The sequence below is a fragment of the Acinonyx jubatus genome, chromosome A2 (assembly GCF_027475565.1).
Source record: "Acinonyx jubatus isolate Ajub_Pintada_27869175 chromosome A2, VMU_Ajub_asm_v1.0, whole genome shotgun sequence".
Lineage (NCBI taxonomy): Eukaryota > Metazoa > Chordata > Mammalia > Carnivora > Felidae > Acinonyx > Acinonyx jubatus.
Window position 1 is genome coordinate 30868728 of NC_069383.1, and position 22416 is coordinate 30891143.

Genomic DNA, 22416 nt, shown 5'->3' on the forward strand with positions numbered 1-22416 from the left:
GATCGCTCATTTCAGAGCATTAAAAAGTTCCTCACACATTTTATATCATACAAACACAAATATATTTTTAAACTGCATCCAGGCTCTGCAGAGTCAGCCAGTGAGAAGAGCCAGGATTTAAAATCCCAGCTTTGCACAGAACATACTCTCTCATACTTATATCGTTTCTTCATAGTGCCAAGTATATTTTCTGGCACATAGGAACAGTCAATAAGTTGAGTTAAATGAAATCTGGATTCTGTGTTTACTTGCTAGGTTTGTATATGACTGTGCATTTGTTTTTCTGTGTTTCTGGGCATCATATTTGTTTCTGTTAAACAACAGTGTTCTGGTATGTTAGACTGTGTGCAACATCTAATGTACATCAATTTCATAGATTATTACTAAATACCAATCTTAAGGTGATGGTGAGAGATAGTTACAGAGAACCTTATTATAGTGAGGTAAAGTAGGTAAATCTGTCATGTCACAGATTATTTGGTGGTCTCAAGTGTTAAGATCATAAAACAAGATTCAAATGTCATCTAAGTCAATCTCTAATCCATCCTCCTGCTAAAATTATTTCTCCCATTTCATAAATACGAATCAAATTTTTATGTGCTCAGAAAGACATTTGTAACTTATTATTTCATGCATTCCATGGATAATTATTGATCACTTATGAAAGTAAAAACACATTAGAAAGGTAAAAGCACAAATACGAGTACAAATATAATTGTTAAGTGCAGAGATCATTATTTATGTTATAATGATTACTCTCAAATCCACTCATAGCAGAATTTATTAAGATTTAAAAAGTGACAAGTGACCCCAATTTTTGTTCGGTCAACATTCAACAGACATTTTAATGCCAAATTAATCTACACACTGTGCCCAGAATATGCCCTGAATTTTTTTTGCCACTGAGACTTTGCTTATGTCAGGTAAGGAAACTCTCCTCTATCCCCTACTATGACTGTCATCACTAATTGGTCATGGCACCCATTACTGGTGACCCTGGACACGCCTGAGAATTTTTCTCATCAGTCGCACAGGAAACATCCAAATTCTAACAGAGTTAGCATATAAGAAAAACTTCTAATATTTATATTTTCATAGTTCTTAATAATATGGGATAGTGAGTAATGTGCCAGCTAGACAATACTCTATGTCTAATGGTTTTGCATTAGATTTAGAAATATTCTCTATATGGCCATTACTTATGCTGACTGTCCATAAAAACTAAGGGCATAATATTTCCTGACGGCATAAATCAGGAAATTATTGTCTGAAGCTCGGAAGCATGGCCCAGGGTAGATATGTATAGCTATGAGCCAACAGCATAGAGGTGAAAGAAATAGCACAGAAATCTAGGGGAATTCTTTTAATGGTTAAGGAAAATGAATAAGGATTTGGAAAACAGTTTTATAGAGGAACCAATTAGCATATTTTGAAAAGTGTCTATGAATAAAAAATAAAAAAGTATCAAAACTCTAATAGTTTATTTCACATATCATTTTTTTTAAATGTATGTTTGAGCTGAAGACTTTGCACTTGTGGAAATTTTACTTCTGTATGCAGATACTTTTGTGTCCAAGGATGTGTAATTGAGAGAGAAGTAGCTAGAAAGTACAGGTGACTCTTGAACATGGCTCTGAACTTTGAAGGTCCACTTACACATGGATTTTCTTTGATAAAAACAGTAGAGTATCTTAAATGCATTTTTTCTTCCTTATGATTTTCTTAAAAACATTTTCTTTTCTCTAGCTTACTTTATTATAAGAATATAGTATATAATACATACAACATACAAAATATGTGTTCACGGACTGTCCATGTGTTCATAGACTGCTCATGTTACTGGTAAGGCCTTCAGTCAACAGTAGGCTATTAGTAGTAGTTAAGTTTTAGAGGAGTCAAAAGTTATATGCAGATATTCAACTGTGCATGAGGGGGGCATCGGCACCCCTAAACCCCACATGGGGTTCAACGGTCAACTGTATTATGAATGATGTAAGTTCCCAAGATGAATTGGACATTTAACTCTACAGTAAAAAGAAAAAAAAAATAAATCTTTATTCAGCATCTGTGATCTACAAAGCAATGTTCTAGATATTGTTATAAACCTGTGGGGGAGAATTCAGCTCAAGTCTGAGGTTCTTGGAAGAGAGAACTTTTGTCAGCAGGCATATTGAGGCACTTTAAACACAAGTCTACAGGTAGAGCATTATAGATCCATGGATTTCTTTTTTTCCTTATTTGGCTCCTAGAGATACTATAAATAAACAGAAATACAATGCAAGCTACGCCTAGCTCTTCAGTAAAACCAATTCCTCTTAACTAAAATACAGATGAACAGGAATTATAGGTCCAATTAAAATGTATCTTGGATTGAAAGTGAAAACAAAACAAAACATTTGTTTCCAATATTCCAGATTCCACTAGCAGGTCACAACTTGCAAGCATGGTATGTGTGGCATTTGGCTGATGTTTAAGTCTGGCCTGAGGTGCAGGGAAGGGACAGCTAGTGCTGTTGGCCAATCCACTGATATTTTCTGCAGGAAGATAAGAGAACTTATTTATTTTGTGGCTCAAGGCTCAAATCTTTGGTAGAAGCATAAAGTTCTTTTACTGGGATACCTGATCAGGAACATTAATTTTCTGCTGAATCTTTTCTGATATTCTCCCAGAAGAACTTCATATATCAAAATTCAGACTTGTTTCTCAGAACATGTTCTATTATGTTTGGCTCTAGCTTTTTATTTTAGCTAAAAGGGTTTGCCTGATTTTTAAAAGTTACTTCTAGCTGTTTGAACTTAAACATGTTTTTACTAGAGTAGTCCAATTTTGGTGTCATGTCTTCTATTTTATTGGGTAATTATTTAGCATATTTTCATTTATCTCTTGCCAGTAGGGATCAAAATGTGGTAAAGCAAGGGAGACAGTTGATGCATGGTATGAAAAAATAATACTGTTTATGTCTATACATATGGTGTCTACCACAGAGTAGGGGCCCCCTTCCTTGCTCCATTGTAATAGTCAGATTATCTCCTTACACATCTTTCTCCATTTCCCTCTCCCTCTTCATGATTATTCTGTTCAGGAAGAGGCATTACAGAGGGATTGTAAGACTTTCCCTCCTATTTATCTGATTTGGGATAAACATGCATCATCTAAATTATCTCACTGCAAACCAAAATTTCAAAATGTCATCTCAGACCTTCTTACCTTAATACTAAGCAACATCTGAATTTGCATGACATTATATTTATCAGAACTTCATAACTGAATTACAACTTTTGACTATAGTTTTCTTCTTTTTACGAATGATGATGACCAGAAATCCTGTAACCATAGCTAATCAGATGGCATCCTCCAAGGCAAAAAGTGAATTTCAATTCCTGGCCATATTAATCTTCAATCAGCCTTTCACAAGGTAGCTCTCTCTGCACCTAGGTCTTGTGAGAAAACACTTATTGCATACTTTCCTAGATCAACACAAAGTAGTTTTGGTCAGGCTAACATCATGAAGAGTCAATTAAAAAGCTCAACATCAAATCAGCCATTCAGTAGGTTTTTACATAAAACCTCCCTCTATGCTCCATTATGATCTAAGAATCCACCAGTAATTTGATTTCTATCTTTTTAAAAAATGTTTATTTATTTATTCTGTGAGAAAGAGAGAGAGAATATGCACAGGTGGGGATGGGGGCAGGGTGTGAATGCCAAGCAGGGCTTGAACTCACCAACTTTGAGATCATGATCAAGGGCTGGATGCTTAGTCCACTAAGCCACTCAGGTGCCCCTATTTTCTATCTTTAGACCCTCCAGGTTGAAATTTTTAGCATGTGATTAAAAATTATCCTCTTTGGAAAGAAAATCCTTGCAAATCAGCTTTATGGTTATATATAAGGCAAAAGAGAAAAAAAGGGGAGAAAAAAGAACTTAACTGAAGAAAATTCTCATCTCATGAGATTTAGATTATCTTTATGAATGGTGTTGCTTTGTTCCTCATAAGCTCTTCCCTTCTTCTGAGTCTCTGATCCAAGACACCACATACTTTACTTTCATTATGATCAATTGGTCAGTTAACTTGGGCCTCCACTCATCCCTGCCAGTTAAGAAATCAATAACTTTAAAAGGTTACAACTTTAAATTCCCCAAAGGAAGCAGCTGTGTCTTCTTTATTCCAGTTGTTCTCCAGAATACTAGTACTAATGGTTATTATCCATGGAACCTTACTTCTTAGCACAAAATAAAACAGGGCTTTTGCAATAAATAGTTTATCACCTATATTGAAGATTATTGAATTTCTATCAATGTTTCTCTCGATACATGTCTATTAAGTAATACTGAAAACCATCACTTTAGCTACTTTGTCTGGAACATTATTTTACATGGTTTGTTTTATTACCTCACTTGAAAATTCTAACTCAAGGTCAGTAATATTCCAGGATGATAACAGTAGAGATAGGCTCAAGATACATTCTTCCAGATCAGTGGTTCTTAAAATTTGATGTGAGAAGCAAAAATGCAGTCATCATGGTTCCCATCTCCAGAGATGATTTGTTTTAGGTGAATGCTAAGAATATGCATTTTTAATAAGTGACTGAGTTGATCCTAATTCTGGTGGCCTTTGGTCCACAGTATGAAACATCACTCAAAATTTGCTCAACTCTACATATGAATCTTGTTATGTGGAATTTATATACATTTTGATCATGTCATTTATATTTCCTATGGAAATGCCTTTATCTTCTTACAATATTATGTACTTTGCACAAAAAGGCCAAATCAAAAATAGTTCTAAATATTTTGTGAAAATATTGGTGCAGACACTGTTCACTAGGTTGGTAAATAACCAGCTTACAAGGATCCACATGACTGGATTATCTTAGACTCTACCTCTTCTAAAAAAATAAAAACAAAAACAAAAAACCTCATCAGGAAGTAAGGTACTTTCTTTTCTTGGATAAACAGAGCTGTGAAACATGCTACACTTTCCCTCTTTTCTTTGGCTGCCAGGAAATTCAGAGCTGATTTTATGCTCACTAATGCTTTATTTAACATAATTGTTTTTCCCCATCATTTCCGCTTCATCTTTAATACTTGGCACTTATTTAATCTTTTGGTTCATTTGACAGTAAATTGTTGCATACCCTCTCTGAAAATTGGCAGATATAAAAAATAATAAAGGAATGATTAAGCATATAATTTTAAAACAAGTTTGCCAGAGATGTAAAATTTTTATCATTTGGTAACCCAAACTCATTAACTACTGAATTTTCAACAGCAACAAAAAGTTTTATAGGATGACTCAGAATTCCAGTTTCTAAATAGGAAATACCTCTTCACTTAAGGTGTATGTTCAATCAGTATCTCTTCATTTTCAAAAATCTTCTCCTGCCTAATTGTCCATTGAGTAATCCACTAGGAACTTTTTTCCCTTCTATTCTTAGTATCCTCCCTCTCTTCCTTCCTTCTTTCCTTCCTTCCTTCCAAGCTGTACATACTTAATGACTACAATTTGAGGAGTTTGGGGATAATTATACACCCACGAAATTATCACCACCATCAAGGCCACAGACATATCCATCACCTCCCAAAGTTTCTTCCTACTCCCTTACTACTTTGTCTTATGCAAAAAGAAAGAAAAAGTACTACATTTAATATTATCATATATTTAATAATAACAATGTAATAGTAATCCTTCATATAGCACCTATGTAGAAGGTACTGTTCTAAGAAGTTTGCATATTTACATTTAATTTCCATTGACGTCCTATGAGATAGGTATTGCTAATCTATTTTTAAAAATAGGGAATCTCAAGTAAACAGAATTTAAGTAATTTAACCAATATCATGGAGCTGGTATTTAAATCCAGGCCATTTCTAATATATTACCATCTATATTTAAGACCTTCTTGCATGAATCATCAAAAGGGTTATTGTAGGAGAAAAGATCTAATTTTAAGTAACATCTGGTAAGATTTTTATATAGAAAATATATGAAGGGAAAGGCCTCAAATGTCACCAAAGAGTCTTTTTTCAACAGAAGTTCTGTAGGCTATTGGAAAGAAAAAAAATACAAAAAGTTACAAAATGAAGTATAAAATTGTTGTTCCCCCACTTCATAAAAGTATTATCACCAATAGTTCATTTTGTGTCCTCCCAGAAAAATAAAAAGAAAGAGTATGTGTGTATCAACTTATGTACATTATTGTAATATTTATTTACATATTCATACATTTTGTAATCACATATGTGTTTGTGCCTTTAAAAAGTATATCTGAGTATATATTATACATTAACACATATTTTAGTAATATTTAAAATAACAAATATAGATCCAGTAACTGAACGCTGTCTAATTGTGGAAAATAATGAAGAGACAGAAGTAAAATAATGTGAATTATGTAAAGTGACTTTTTAGTTTATTCAATGTTTGGCTTCAAATAGTGTATTTCAGAACACATTGCTAAAATTTGCTACCTGACTAAAAAACAACTCTCTTTAATTTTGAAATAAAATAATCTTACTTTTCATTTAGGTGATTATGAAGGTATTTGGGCCCTTCACATGAAAATAATGAAGTTCTCTGTGAAATCAATAGGCACTTTAGTTTTTACTGCTCTAAAACCATGCCAATCCTGAATAAAGAAAGTGTCTTTTTCCATAGAGAAGAGTTTATAGCCATTTTGTAAATTACATTCTTTTCTTTTTTATGAGAATATTTACTATTATCTTCTGACATTTTATATCAACTTCATGTAATTTTTAAAGCCAAAAGCACAAATACTATATTTTTTAAAAAGAAATGGGTCAACATATATACACTGTAAGTTATCTATGCATTTTCAAAACACTTGCCTTCTATTGCAAACAAAAAAATGCAAGGTCATCCATGAAGAACTGGAAATAATATTCATTTTAATTTCCATAATTAAGAATTTCCTGAAATGGAGGTAATTTCCTCTTGACATTTATTCATACATCCTGTTTCACAGTAATGTATCTCCTTCTAAATGTCTATGAGATGCCTTGAAATTAGCACAATTTTTTCTAACTGCAGTAATATTGTGATAAATTAGACAATATCAATGGAGAGATGTGAATAGTTTCTTGATTGTACACACTTGTAGAAAGTTATATGTAACATTTTATAAGATACTATAAAGTGTCAAAAAACCAACTGAATATCAATTTCAATCCTCATTCTTAATTTCAGATGAATGAGTAAGCCAAGCTTTGCAAGATATTTTCAGGTTTGATGTTTTCATAATATTGGCCTTGAGTTCAAACACAAAGTTGAAGTTAACCAAATTTTTTCACATTGTGAAAATATAAATGCAGTGTTGACCAGAGTAAATCTTTTTGGGTTGAAAGAAAAAGAAAAATCCAACTACAAACCATGGAGTTAAATACAGTGCAAGTTAGGATTGCTACAATTATATTACCTTCTCATTTCAAAGAGATCAAGGTAAAAATAGTGCCAATATAAAAACCATTCTTAATTTCTTCACAGTAACTTCTATCTAACCATATGCACTTCCTCTTCCCATCGCATCCCACTGCCTCATAGAAATCATCTTTTTTGAAATTCTCTGTATTTATTTGTAGCTCATGGAAGTGTCAACTGATGCAGCAACTTTGGGAAAACTGGCTATATCTCCGAAGTTGAACATTCACACCTATGACCCATCAATTTCATTCCAGGTTATATATGTAAGAGAAACATTTGCACATGCCAACAATTTGCATATAAGCACTCTTCAAAAAAATCTAGAACTAACTTGAAAGTCATCATCAAGAGAGTGGCTGAATAAACTGTAGAATAATCACAAAATGGAATGAGATATTATGTAGCAGCCAAAAAATAAATTACAATGCATAGAAACCTTGATGATGTATTATATGAAAGAGCCCAAAAGGCTGTGTACGCCATGATATACTTTCGTAAGGTTAACAAAATCTCCCAATTAAAAGTATCATTTTAAGAATGATAAATATAGGATACAGGATGATGGTTATCTCCAGCAGAGAAAGACAGCGGGACACAACGGAAAAAGAGGTACTAATGGTTAGCAACCACTGTAAGTTAATACCAATGATACAGCTTTAGTTTGGGGATAAGTTCACTTGTCCATATTACATTATTAAAATTTATTAAATAAAATGATAGAGGACTATGAATGATAGAAGTGTATTATGAAAAAGGATAATAATTAATTAAATTCTATGTATGTGGAATTAAACAAAAGCAATGCATCTTGGTTTACCTCTTTAAGCTCACAGTATCAAAGGCTTAGCTCTTTTAAATACACTCTATTGAAATGTAAGGTATTCTCTTATGATTTATCAATTAGGCTTCATCTTGAAGATTTCTCCTAAAGTACTGGAGGTATCTGCTTATTACCTAATTTTTTCAGAATATTAACTTGTTCAAAAATTCAAAGGAATTAAGAAGGAATTGTTTTCCCTATAGTAATTCCAGGGATATAAAAATGACATATAAATGTATATAAAAATAACATTTTATATGTTTTTCAAATTGGAAATGTATTATTGAAGCAAGCTTGAGACAATCTCCTCAAATATATTCTTGATTATGATGTTTAAATGAAAAATATTTTAAGATATTCTTTCATTTGAACCTTAACATGTCTTTTCATTTAATGAAGAAAACATAACATGATCTTTTGGGATCAAATTAGGAACACATCTGATATTCCAAAATTTGAGTTCCAATTTTTCAGACAAATGATTTGACACTGATTTCACACCCTGCTTTCAACACCGCTGATAATAAAATTAACAAATCATAACTTTAGATAATTGTCTTAAACTCAGAGTTGAGGGGCACCTAGGTGGCTCAGTTGATTGTGTCTGACTCTTGATCTGGGTTCGGATCATGAACTCATGGCTCGTTAGTTTGAGCCCTACATCAAGCCCTGCACTGACAGCATGGAGCCTGCTTGGATTCTCTTTCGCTTTCTCTCTCTGCCCCTCCCTGACTTGTGTGTCCTCTCTCTCTTTCAAAACAAACAAATAAACATTTTAAATAAATAAATAATAAAATAAAATTCAGAGTTGAAACTTCAATTTAATAAGTAATTCTCTTTAGTTCGAACAAGATTTAATAAGTAGCAGATGGCCTAGGGAAAAATGACAGGATAAGACTGTATGAATTTATTAATCTGCATTACTAGCTCAAAGTCTCCATTAGACAATAAGTTTTAAGTATATAATTTATTGCCTAATGGGGATATATATATATATATATACATATATATATAACTTTATATAATTTATTGTCTAATGGGGGGAGATATATATATATATATATATAAATAAAGGAGGACTATGACCTAGTTATATATACGTGTATGTGCACTAGTTTTACTACTTTATTTTGTTTAATGATGAAAATAGGTTATACAATAAAGAAATATGGAGAAAAAAGACTTCCAGTGAATTGTGCTCTAAAGAGCATTAGACTTCAAAAGATCCCCCAGAAATCAAGCTTTGTTTTTCCACTAACTAGCTCTGTGATTTTGTTTCCTAGCATTTTCCAAGCATAAATTGATAAGTTTCCACAAGATGATTTCTAAAGATCCTTGCAAATCAAAATTCCATGATTTTAATACCTTCAGACTAAAACAAAAAATCAAATATTAGTGAAATCCATAAGATACATTCTTTTCTGATCCAGTAGTGTCCAATGTGCATTACTAAGTTGATCTAAGTTAAGAAGAATACAAATACATGTGTTTGCTTTTCATTCCCAAACACCACATTTGGGAAGAATTGGAAACAAAAGTTCCACAGTGTGATCTAAAACAATATGCATAAGGATTTTCCTTTTCCAAAATGTGTTAGAATGGTGTAGGGTTAGATAGTTCCAACTTCCACAATGAAATGAAAACAAACTAGCTCCCCGTTCAAAAAAAAAAAAAGTCTAGTAGTTTGACAATGTAATTGTCATTATCAACTTCACGTGCAAAGAACAGGGAATACCAGGACTTTTTCCTTTGTTATGATCCTCATGAATCCCAACTTACAACCATCCGAAGTCAGGTCTCCAGATAGAAGTACTGGTCGGGATGCAGAATGATGTGTAGGACAGATGTTTTAATGGAAGCAGAATGCCACGGTGAGATGGCATGCTGAGTGCCCTTAGAGTCAGGTACTATTTCCATAAGTTGCTTGTCTAGGAAACACACTTTTTTTTTTTTTAATTTTTATGTTGGCGATCCAATTCTTGTTCTCCCAAACCCAAGTTCTCTCCATGATTATGTTTTATCTCCAGCGTGGTGACTCTTACCAAAGCACTGAAACTCTATAAGTTTCATTACGTATACACATCTGCTACATGCATGGTTCCAATTTGATTTGGGCTTAAAAATACATATCCTCTGGCAATTTTTAAGATGTGTAAACTATTTTTTCTTTCAAACTCACAACAAAACCCCTGAACATGGACACATGTACCTACTGCAAAGTGAGAAAAAAAGAAATGGAAATATTCTTGTAGTACCAATGCAGATATGATATTCTTGAAAATTAACATTAGAACTGATAATTGTAAGCCAGAAAATCTATATTCAAAATAAATAATAATCCCTAGTCACTTCCTAGATAGCTCCACATCTATTGAGAAACACTTTTGTCCTTTCAGCTCAAGTGTGGAATTCATTTTCTCATTTGAACTAGTTTTATTTTTGTCTGTTGGGAATACTTTAATCGTGTATTCTTATAAAATACTTCATTTTTTTCTGGAAAATCTCATGAGTAACTGGATATAAATTTTAACTTAAGGTAAGTATAATGAATCTAACTAAGGATGAGGATTTATACATGTGAAGAAATTAATGTTAAAATGACCACTTAAAAAAATGTTAAATGTTTCGGAGCTTGTGCACATTTTAATACAAAAATCATATCCTATCTTTACCATACTCATAGTTCTCTAATGTGTCCCCGTTATGTCTTAAATAAAACCAGAAGTCTTTACTATGGTCTACAATGTCCTGAGCTATCTTGTCCCTACTACTCTTCAGACAGCCTTTGCTACCAAGACCCTCCCTCCCTTTGTTTTAATTACCATGGCCTTAGGTGGAATACAACAAGTCTCCTCCCTCCTTGAGGTCTTTTTACTTATTTCCTCTCTTCACCAAAAGCTCTTTATCCAGATATTCACAGAACTCACTCCATCCTTCCAGTGAGCCATTCCCTTTACAAAGGTCTTTGTCTCTTATCCAGAACAATACATTTCTTAACCCATGCTTATTTTATTTGTAGCACCCACCAGTACTTGGTGTGGTTTTCTTTCTGCCTTTGTCACTAGAAAACACAATTCTTAAGGTTAGGAAATTGGCAGTTATGTTTACTGCTGTGGCCAGTGACAAGTAGTAAGTGATCAACAAAAGTCTATTAAATTGAAACCAACTCTATGAGTCATATTTTGATTTCCTGAGAGTATATGCTACTGGTAAAACGTTGGGTTTCCAAAAGCACTATTATTGTTATTCTTAAAAGCAAAGGGAATGAGGAAGATGGCAGAATCATGCCCACATGAGAGCAAAAAGACAAGACCTTTCACTTTTTAGAACAAAACCTTCCCATTCTATTTGACATTATTTCAACAGTCATCCTACTCTTTCAATGTTATTTTTTCTCATTAGCAACTTCTGGTAATTCACTGCCTATTCTCCCCACACTTTTTATAATTCAGATCTTCTTTACATAACAGACATGTCAAAATTCCCAATGCAAAATGCAGCTCACCATGCCAGAATGTGGATCCACATATATGTGTACATTTTACATACCTGCCTTTTAATCACTTCAAATAGGAACTTCTCTCTGATAGACTACATTTATTGTGTATTGTGTATGTCATTTATAAATAACACTTCACTATTTTTAAACATTTCCATTTTATGCATTAATGAGTGGGCTTAGATAAAGAAAAAAAAGGGCCAGCTCATGTTTACTGGGGGAACTGAGGTTGAAAGAGAAGGCAGTAAGTACATTTCTGTGCTGATTCATTTGCATTATAAGATATCTCCATATGCTTCCCAGAGGATTTTCAATTTACCAGCCTTCACCAGAAAGCACACTGATTAAGGAAATAACCATCGACAGCCATTAATTCTAACTTTTGAAGAAAATCAGTTACAGATCAAAGAGTGGAAGAGTCTCACAGCCCTCCCAAGTCCAAAAAGAAAAATAAAAAAGGCAGATTATAGTACAAAGACAAAATGTTCAAATAATAAATTCCAGTTTTCCCTAACATTGAACAAAGCGAAAGATTACATTAGTAGATGATGGCTGATGTCAATATGGCACTGTTCCAAAACGAAGGAGCTCTCCATGGTGTGCAGGTATCACCTCACACCATGATTTTGCAAAGCCTTAATGTAGATTTTTCTACATTTAGACACTGCACTAATAGGTAATAAGTCCCAAAAAGGTATGGACCCATACTAAAAGCCTTTCAATCTGGTTAGGAAGGCAAGAAGTAGAACTGTAACATATATAAGATAACGTTACTAATGTCAAATGTAGTTCCAACTACAGATGGTATAGGCATGGGAGGTCAAGAAGGCTTCATGGAGAAAATCACTGTAAAGACTGGTTCTCAAAGGAGAAAACTAAAGGGTAAAAATTCCAATGGAATCTACTGAAGCAAGAAGCAGTGTCAATGTGCACAGAAATGTAGAGATGCTATTGCAGTACTGGGTTTCTTTTCAATACCACACTATATCCCACATTGCCAAAACTAGCTGCTGAAGCCAGTGGTAGAACAATGGTGATACACACACACACACACACACACACACACACACACACACACACATATATGTAATCAGAAAACAGTATAAGACATATGGAGAATGGGGGGGGGGAGTAAAATCATTATTATAGCTCTGAAGGATAAATAATACTTCCTTCTCAGTGAATATTCTTTTTACCATTCCTGCTCTTTCAATGAAATAGAAGTTAAATTGTATAGTTTTAACAACTCGCAGGTCAACTCTTTTTAGGTAATTCTTGCAAAATAAGTGATTTATTTTCTTCTTTATTAGGCCAGGTAAAATACTTACCACCATATAGTTTGCTTCCAAATGGCCTAAGAGTTCACTGAACAGGAACACATGGTTTTGTTATGTCAACTGGGCACCATCATGCGAAAACCCAGTACTATGTAAATAAATGCAGGACTAACAGCGATGCTGAGAAATGTACTGTGAGTCACAGAGAGCAGAACTAGGAGAGAAATAGAGAGGAAGTTTATTCCTTTTCTTACTCTGTAGTATCAGCAGTAATCTCCAGGTAGCTATTATTACATATTCCTAGATAATGTTTTATGGTCTTGAGAGAAAAAAAAAAAGAGTGAAAAATGAAATAAAAAAAATGCTGCTGCTAATTGTGTAACTATCAGTAAGCCCCCAAAAGTCTTACATGTAGAAAATGATGGACTGTAAATGAGTAACAGCTAAGTTTCTTTCCACCAGAAGTTTAGAAATTAGGTAATAAGACATTTGAAGTTCATTAACTCATTTTCAAAGATGAATGTTGGGACATGACATCAGAATTAAATGAAGTAACTCTACAAATAAAATAAGACCAAGCTAATCTGTAGTCTAAAGGGAAATCCTGAAAGGATAAAAAGTATCCGTATCATAACAGACCCACTGAAAATTAGAACACAATCCCACTCTAGTATGCTGTGCTGATAGAACACATATTATCTCTTCCTGACATACCTCTGTTTGGCAACCAAGTAAATACTTGTAAAAAAGAAAAGGAAAAATGCTAGGTAAATACACACGTTTAAAAGATACATCTGTATGTCATGTCAAAAAATGTCTATATTTAAATGATGACTAAAACAAAATAAAGACAGTTAAAGTTTGGTGACCTTAATGCTAAAAGAAGAATACATATTACATGTCTACATTTCTTTAAAAGTTCATTTTCAACTCCCAACAATTAACACACTCTATAAAGAATTTAATAAAAATATATATCATGGTATGCTAAAATAAAAATGGATGTTACCCATAGTATGGCTCTATCATTTGAAAGAGAAATATTTGGTACTTCCCACATTGTAAAGATATTTGATTAACATGCTAGCAATATTTTGGGCAGAAGCTGGTGCAGGGGAAAATAATTCTACCCATTTTTAGTAATAACTGCGTAAATGAAAAGTTTCTATTTATTTAAATGATTCTTCAAGATATACTCCCAACATTCCCCAAAGCTATGTAGTGATGTAGGATAGTGATGGCTAGCAGGAAAATATTTAAAAGCTCCTTCTTCTTTTTAATCATGTATACTTAACAACATATATGTGTTATGTAAGGTATATGTTCTATATTATATGATATATAAAATGTAATACTTTTAATATATTTATATATTGCATTTGACATATATAACATATTTGTATGTACATAAAATATAACATATGTGGCATATTTCTCTATATAATCCCTCTCCAATCATGCCACTCCAAAAAGAGGATACACAGATACTGACACAGTGTTAGGAAAACTGCAGTGAAAAAAACTATTTTGCTTCTTTGTTTCACAAAACAGCAATTTAGTAAACCTATTAAAACTGAAATATTATAGTGCTAGTTTTTTTAGAGTTATAAATGGACAACTACACTAAGTTTTCTGGGAGCATAGATGTAATTCTACCATATTTGTCTCTGATGACAGCACCCTTCTCGTTTTCCTAGATTGGTTCAGAAATCAGAATATAATTTATGTAGTTAAAATCATAAAGTTGCATGTTAAACAAAAACTTTACAGAAATGCCATGTAGTAGCTTTCTTTCCCAAGTGAAAACTTTGATAAAAGCAACTTTGTTTTAAAATTAAAGAAGTGGTGGACCACAGAAATTAAGAAATAAGAAATTTCTCAAGTTCTTAAGTTTTATGTCATGAGTAATACAATGTTTTTTTTTTTTTTATTTAATGTATTCATTATTTGAGAGAGAGCGAGAGAACGTGTGCACACGCAGGGGGAGGGCAGAAGGAGACAGGGAGAAAGAGAATCCCAAGCAGCCTCCCCCAACGCGGGGCTGGATCTCGCTGAGATCATACCCTGAGCTAAAATCAAGTCGCACGCTTAACTGACTGAGCCACCCAGGTGCCCCACAATCTGTTTAAAAACAAGGGTCTAAGTGGTTAGTGATCGTGACCAAAAATGCAGGTGTTGCTACCATACAAGCTCCTCAGATTATTTAATGTGCCACCTGGTACCACTTCTAACTCACAAGTCATGAACCTGAGGTTCAATAAATGGTAAACTGATGCTGGACCTTGTTAAGTATTGTTTTTACAAAATCTTTTTTGATCACTGATAAACATTTGAAAATTTCCTAAACTCGGTACCATTTGAGTACTACCACCTGGAAGAAACACCACTACTGGATGCTATCTGCCAAGGGTCATTAGGACAAAAGAGGAGTTCCAGGTTCTTTTTCTCCCAAGGCTGTTTAAGGCAGCAATTAGAGTTTACATTATGGAAAGGAGGGAGGTGGGGGGAGTAAAAGGGCACTGAGGGCCAGTGAAGGCCTATGAATATGCTCCGAAGGAAAAGATGAAGTGAAAAAACAGATACACTTGACCACTCAATCTAAACACTTTTCTAAAAATTCTTTCTGATACTCTTTCTTTCACTGATTTTTTTAAATTGTGCTTTTAATGTTTGTTACTTTAATAGGAAATGGGTAGGCTTAAAATTATACTTCAAAGCATTAATTTTCGCAGCAAATAATTGGTTATATAAAAGCATGGTTAAGTTATGGTATAGTGATATATTTGAGATTTCAGGGAGCATAAGAATGATTCGATGAACACACAACAGTTCTAAGACAGACCCACTCATTTCTTCAGCCCAAAACCGAACTGAAATTGTTTCAAAGGACCCGAGAAGTAGATAATTCTGTCAGTCCTAAATTACAAAGGTCTTGCCTTTACTTCTCATGTAGATAATGTTTATATGAGCTAGGTTTTTGCTAACCACTGTTTAGGATTCCATTTTCACTTCTATTATCATTAATTGATGAATATTAGCTCCATCAAAAATAACAGCCAAGTAAAAAGAGTTCAGAAAATGTACGGGGAAATTCTTGGTCATCTATCAGACACAGCTTGATCTTAACTCAGACTATTGCATATTTTCCAGAAAGTTTATACCTAACACGTCAGCCTGTAAGTATAAAACTAGAGTGAAAAAATAAATTCAGACAATGGCTTTTGCTGAATATTTTCTGTTCTTAAATAAAGCTGTTGAATCACAGTGCAACCAAAGACACCAAACAGGCAGGATTTAAAACAAAATCTATTTCTCCAGGAAAATAAAATACATTATAAATATGTTTTGATGAGAAACTGAAGACATCTTTCTAAGAAGCTTTCTATATCATAAAGCATATTCTTTCTTAAATGTTCACATACATTTTTCAATACATGGATTGTATTTTGATTGCATCCACATTTCTACATCTTAAAAGTATGACTGCTATATTTCATCAGGATCATTAACTTAATTTCTTGAAAATTAAAATTTTCAACTTCAGTGAAACTTAAGTCTTAAAAGTAACTTCCATTTTGCTTCCAAGTTTTGAGAAAGTATATATAATTAATTCTTCTAATCTACTTACATACAGAACATATGAACTAATAAATCAATGTCATAGATTTGACTCGGGCATTATGATTCAATTTCCTAAATGATTTCAAAAATATGCTTATAAGTATTTTATTTATATAATAAAGAAAATGTCATTAATGGTTAAAACTTCCTCTTTTTTCCCCTGAATTTAATAAAAATAAACTTCAAAAAAAAAGTCATTTCAGGAAACAAATTTTAAAATAATAGTAACTTCTCATGTCTAGAACTTATAGCCAGATGAAATTAGCATCTCATCAATATTCATTATAATAATACCGATATTCAACCATATAGGCAGTATATGGTATTAAAATGATTCACTGATACTTCATGAAAAACACTACCATAGACACCAAGTTTTATATATATATGCATATATATGTATATATATGTGTGTGTGTGTATGTATATATATGTAACCTTTTAATGTTTCTTTAATTTCCTCTTAAAACAGAATTCTCTTTTTATTCATATACATTTCTGATTTGACGTCCTGATAGTGATTTGCACTATCCAATTGTCCTTAACAAAGATTTCAAATGATAAAAAGACAATAAGCCCCCAAACCACACACATATATATAATTCTCTTTGATAAGAAATAAGCACCTTCACTGCTAAAGTATTCTGTTATCACCTTCAAAATTTGTCACAAAACTACCAACACGATAAAAAGGACATAGAAGCAGTAGGATATGGATTTTCACTGATTCATTTTTCTAGTGCACCAGTAGGTCTTAAAAAATATGTGAGACAAAATCAAAATCACACTATGGTATTTTAGCTTAGTATAAATTCTTAATTAACTTCGCCAGAAATTCTTCACATATAAGATATTCCATTAGTTGGCCATATGACAACATGAGACTTTCTGCTGAACACAATATGGCTAATAAAATTAAGTTGACTTTAACCACATGGTCATTTAAAGAAGACAATTAGATTAGCCAGACACAAAACTTAAAAAAGCAGCCTTGGGAATAACTTTTTTCCTACAGCCATTACCAAAGCCTTATTGAACTGATTAACTATGCAAGAAAAGCAGCAAAGAAAAGCTGAAGAAAGGGCACTAACATCACTACTTGGCTTACCTAAGAACTCATAAAAGTAAAAGACTCTAACCATTTTATTTTATTAGGTCCTATAATATATAAATTCTGCTACTTTCCTGCAGCTTGATTAACATTAATCATTTCATACTTTTCCTTTTTTGTACCATCTAAAGAAACCTTAATTCTAGCTTCATATTTATTTAAAAAAAAACACATTAATTTGGAATATGCCCATTGGGTTGCAAAACACCATTATCCCCAAGTAAAAGAACACACAGAAGAATTCTAGAAGGAAATTACAATGCACAAAATTCTATAATACGATCAGCCCCTGATGACCATCAATCTCACCAGATAGTGTTCTACCTTCTAAGTATATTTAATGGTCATAGGCCCATTGCCTGATGGGATCTGTAGTTTCTAAAAACTGTGTGTGATAGTTACTGACTTTTTTCTAAAACTATGAACTTATAGTGTAAGATATGTTGCAAATATCATTCTACTTCATTTTGTAGGGTTGATCAGTTTCAGCCCTGAAATTCTAAAACCGCATAACCTATCATCCAAAATGAAAATGCATGTATATGAATATGTATATATATATTACAAAATCCTTGGGTAATGATACGTATAATCTGTGTTTTACAATGTTGTAAAATAAGAATTATGGTTCTTAGAAGGAAAATGCCTGCCAAAAGTATCTATTTATATGAAAATAATACTTCAAATACACATGAAAACTTTTCATTTGAATACACTGGAACTCTCTCTAGGCACTTCAATATATATTATGCATATTCATACCTTTACTGGGCACCAATTTTGTGTTTTTCACTGTCATATCTGTATGTATTGATATATATATATAATATTATCCTTTCCTATATTCAGGAATTCTAAAATTTCTTTGTGTATTTATCACCTTCAGGCATCCATACTCAACACCGGCCAGCAAATCCCTAAATGACTTCAATCTCTGTATCATACCCATTTCGTGGATAAAGAGTTACTCAGAGCCACTTAGATAATGCTTTCCTAAACCCACTTAGAAAAGAGAAAAAAAGCACTTCCTCTGAACTGTAGAACCTTATTGGGTCCACGATCACCTCACAGATATCCAACCTCCACCCCATTTCCCTTGACGGCACCTACCCTAGTGTTGTCATGGTGACGATGGTATACCAGAAGGCAGCAGGGATGCTGGTGAACTTGCTGGCCGAAGATCCCTTCTCTGCGTAGAACATGACTGTAGCAAAAATGATGATAGCCATGGTGAGCGAGAAGAGCAAGAAGCCCAATTCTGAGGCACAGCTCTTCAGCGTGTACCCCAGGATGCGCAGGCCTTGAGAGTGGCGGGAAAACTTAAAGATCCGGAAGACCCGGAAGACCCGGAGCGTGACAAAGGCTCCACTGACATCCTCATTGTCTGTCATCACCAGCCCAATGTAGTAAGGCAGGATGGCCACCACGTCGATGATGCTCATGACACTACGCACAAAACGGTAACGACTGGGTGCCGCGGCCAGGCGAAGCAAGTACTCAACTGTGAAGATCATGACGCAGGCTGTATCCAAGCAAAAGAAGGCCACCGCATACCGCTCCCCGCAAGGCAGTTCTTTAATGTGCCCGGGACTAGAGCCGCAGGGCACTGTCTCTACCACGTTAGCGATGACTGAGACGGCAATGAAGAAGCCTGTCACATAGTAGAACACCAGGGCCATTGTGCTGGTGTGGGGGTTCTCAAACGCCCGCCACACCCTCTGCCGGGCGGTCATAGTGGGCAGCGCGCTCTCTCCCGTGTTGTCGGTATCGGCGTCGTCCTGCAGACGCTCTGCGTTCTCCCGCCTGCGATCCTTGTACTCCTCGTAACAGCAGTCCCCGATAATCTCCGGGATGAGGCCAAAGAAGGCCAGTTCCTCATCATACGCAGAGATGCACTCATGGCGAGGGTAGTGCAGCTTCCCGGTGCGGTAGAAATTCAAGATATGGCGGAAGATGTCTGGGTCACGGTCAAAAAAGTACTGCTGAGTTTCCGGGTGGTAGAAAAAGTCCCTCTCCGAACTGCCCAGCAGAGTGTCCGGGTAGCGTTCCAGGGTGTCCTGCCACGTCTGGAAACGAGTGCCACTCACATTGAGCACAATCAGGGCATCTTGGGTCCTTTTTCTCTCCTGCCTTGGGGGAGCCGGCATGGGCCCCGAGGCCACGGGCATCCAGCCAATGGCTGCTGCCCTAGCAAAGGGCAGCCACGCGGCCACACCCGCCGCCATGGTTCCTCGAAGCGGAGGCACGAAGGGCGATCAGGCTTCTACAGCGGGTCAGTCGCCACACTCACTCGCTTCCTGCCGTCGAACCCAATACTGAGAGCTGCGGTCTGGAGGTATCACTCCTACTCCAAGGCGGGGCTCCTGGTGAAGTCACAGTTCTCGGAAAGGTAAGTTTCCCTCTAACGCAGGGATTTGTAAGAAAAAAAGTATGTGTATATGTACAACGTCCTTACAATCACACCCAGCAGAACCTCACCAGATCTCTTCCAGCAGCTGGGCCAGGCCACTCCTGGCACGAATAAGTACACAGGTGACTTTAGGCGCAGCAATTTCTTCAGACAGGTGTCTGATTTCTCCCCTGACACAGTCCGGATAATGTAGGGCCAGTACGCGTCGTGTAGGACAGAGAAAACGAGGGACAGTCACTCAGTGGTGTTCTTCTGATGAATTCGAGAACCCTACCACCTTCCCTTGCAGCTCTTCCAAACCTCCCCTTTCCAAGTGGCCCTTCCCGCCAAAGGAGTCTCAGAAAGGCGACCTGTTGTTGTAGCTTCCGAGATGCGGTCACAGCCGCTGCCCCATATCTCTTTGGGAGTCCGGTGGCCGCCTCCACTCCTTGGGCCGTATTTGCAGAGATGGAGGTGCTGTGGCGGTGGGCACGGTGGGGGGCGTGAAGACAGATCCGCCTCCCCCTCGTCTGCAAGCACCCCTTGTATCTGCCAAAAGCGTTCGCCCAATGGCCCCTTCACTCTCTTTTCAAGTTCAGCCCAGGTGCAGTGTGACAGTCACAGAAGCCGGGAGCTGGCAGCCGCCGCCGCCGCGGCGGCAGCAGCAGCAGCAGCAGCAGCAGCACCTGCCTCCGCGCAGAACGCGCCTCGCTCGCGGTACATACCTGGCCAAGTGCGCGCCGGGGCTGAGTTGCATAGAGACTTTCTCCTCGCCGTGCACCCGGAAAGGGAAAAGCCGAGAAAGCAGCTCCCGAGCAGCCGAATCCGATGCGCCCAGAGGGCATAAATAAAGCTCAAGCGAGCTCTTCTTCCCCTTCCCCCATTCCTCTGTGCTTCCCTCCTCCTTTTCACCTTCCAAAAGCCAGGCGCAGGCGAGCCGAGCAGCAGCAACAAGTTCAAAAGGTGCGGGGGAGGCGAGAACGGAGGGGACTCGCTCCTGCCAACTTACTGCGCCGCCGCGGTCGCCGGGGCCCGAGCGGGGCGGTGCGGGGCTGCGAGGCTGCGGGGCTGCGGGGCGGCCGGGCGGGCGGCGGCGGCGGCGCGGCGGGGCCGGGGCCGGGGCCGGGGCCGGCGAGGGCAATCGCCGGAGCGCAGAGGCAGGAGGCGCTCGGCAGCGCGGGGGCGCGGGAGGGCGGCTGGCTGCTTCCCCGCCAGTGGGTGGTCCTGCATCTCCCCCGGCTCCCCGCGCCGCTCTGCTCGTGCGATCAATAAATAAGGAGAAAATAAATAAATAACCGCGCGCACGCTCCACCACGCAGGTTATGAAAGGCGTCTCCTGCCTTTCCCTCGGCTTGACCTTTCTCCGCCCCCGCCCCCTCCGGCTCCCCTCGCTCCACCCCAACCACCCACCAGCCCCGGCGCAAAATGTCACCGAGGGAGAGCATCCAGGTGGATCTGCCGGGGAGGAGAGCAGCCTGGATGAACAAAGGGAAGCTTCACGCGCTCGGCTGCGGTGGTTTGGTTGAGGAGAGGAGGAAGGGGACCGGTGCCTTGCTTCTGCCTCCCTGGGACTCGGTTCACGGCGAGCGTGGGAAAAAAAGGAAAAAAAAGAGAGAGAGAGAGAGAGAGAAGGTGGGAAGGAGGGTGAGCGGAGCGGAACGCGCAGGAATTGGTTGTCTTCTGGGGGCTACTGGGTAGCAAGACCTGCAGAGCCCCGCGGCGGAATTTTTTAAGTGTTTTTCCCTCTTTCTTTCTCTTTTTATTTGTTCAAACCAGATGTGAACGTTGCAGGAGCTAATATGTCATCTGTCCAACTTGCTGAAAAGTCAGTCTCCTCGCTCTAGGTCTTGCCACAACTCCTTTTCCCGTCCTTTGAGAATGACAGGAAGGATTTAGAATCCTTTTCTAAATGTCAGCGTCAAGGGGCGTGAGGCTCTGAGTGTGCGTCCCCTTCCTTCTCTCTGCGCATCTCTGCGCATCTCAAAAATGGTTAAAGCAGTTAAAGGTGTCCGTGTGATGGCTAAATGATGGGGTGAGAGACTAGGAAATTGTCGCGGCCAACCGTTTTGTTTTTCGTGCACCCCGCCCCCCCCCCCCCCCCCCCGCGTCATTAGGAATATTTCTTAAAACCAAACCTATACCACTTAAAACCACTAGATGGCGGGAATGGAGAGAAGTTAAATCTACACCTAAGGTTCAGATGCTTTGTAAAGGTGAAGGATCAAAATGAAGTGACCCAGCAGAAGAGCAGATCACAA

The 22416-nt window shown here is 36.9% G+C and overlaps 1 protein-coding gene across 1 annotated transcript in view; it reads right to left on the minus strand.

The window, feature by feature from the left end:
* The window catches only part of KCND2 (potassium voltage-gated channel subfamily D member 2), a 482249-nt gene extending 461012 nt beyond the window's left edge, over positions 1 to 21237 (minus strand). The window contains exon 1 of the mRNA XM_015067320.3: positions 18880 to 21237. Within this exon, the coding sequence (XP_014922806.2) occupies positions 18880 to 19994 (1115 nt within the window). The 5' untranslated portion in view covers positions 19995 to 21237. The remainder of the gene's footprint in view (positions 1 to 18879) is intronic.
* Between the last annotated feature and the right edge of the window lie 1179 nt (positions 21238 to 22416).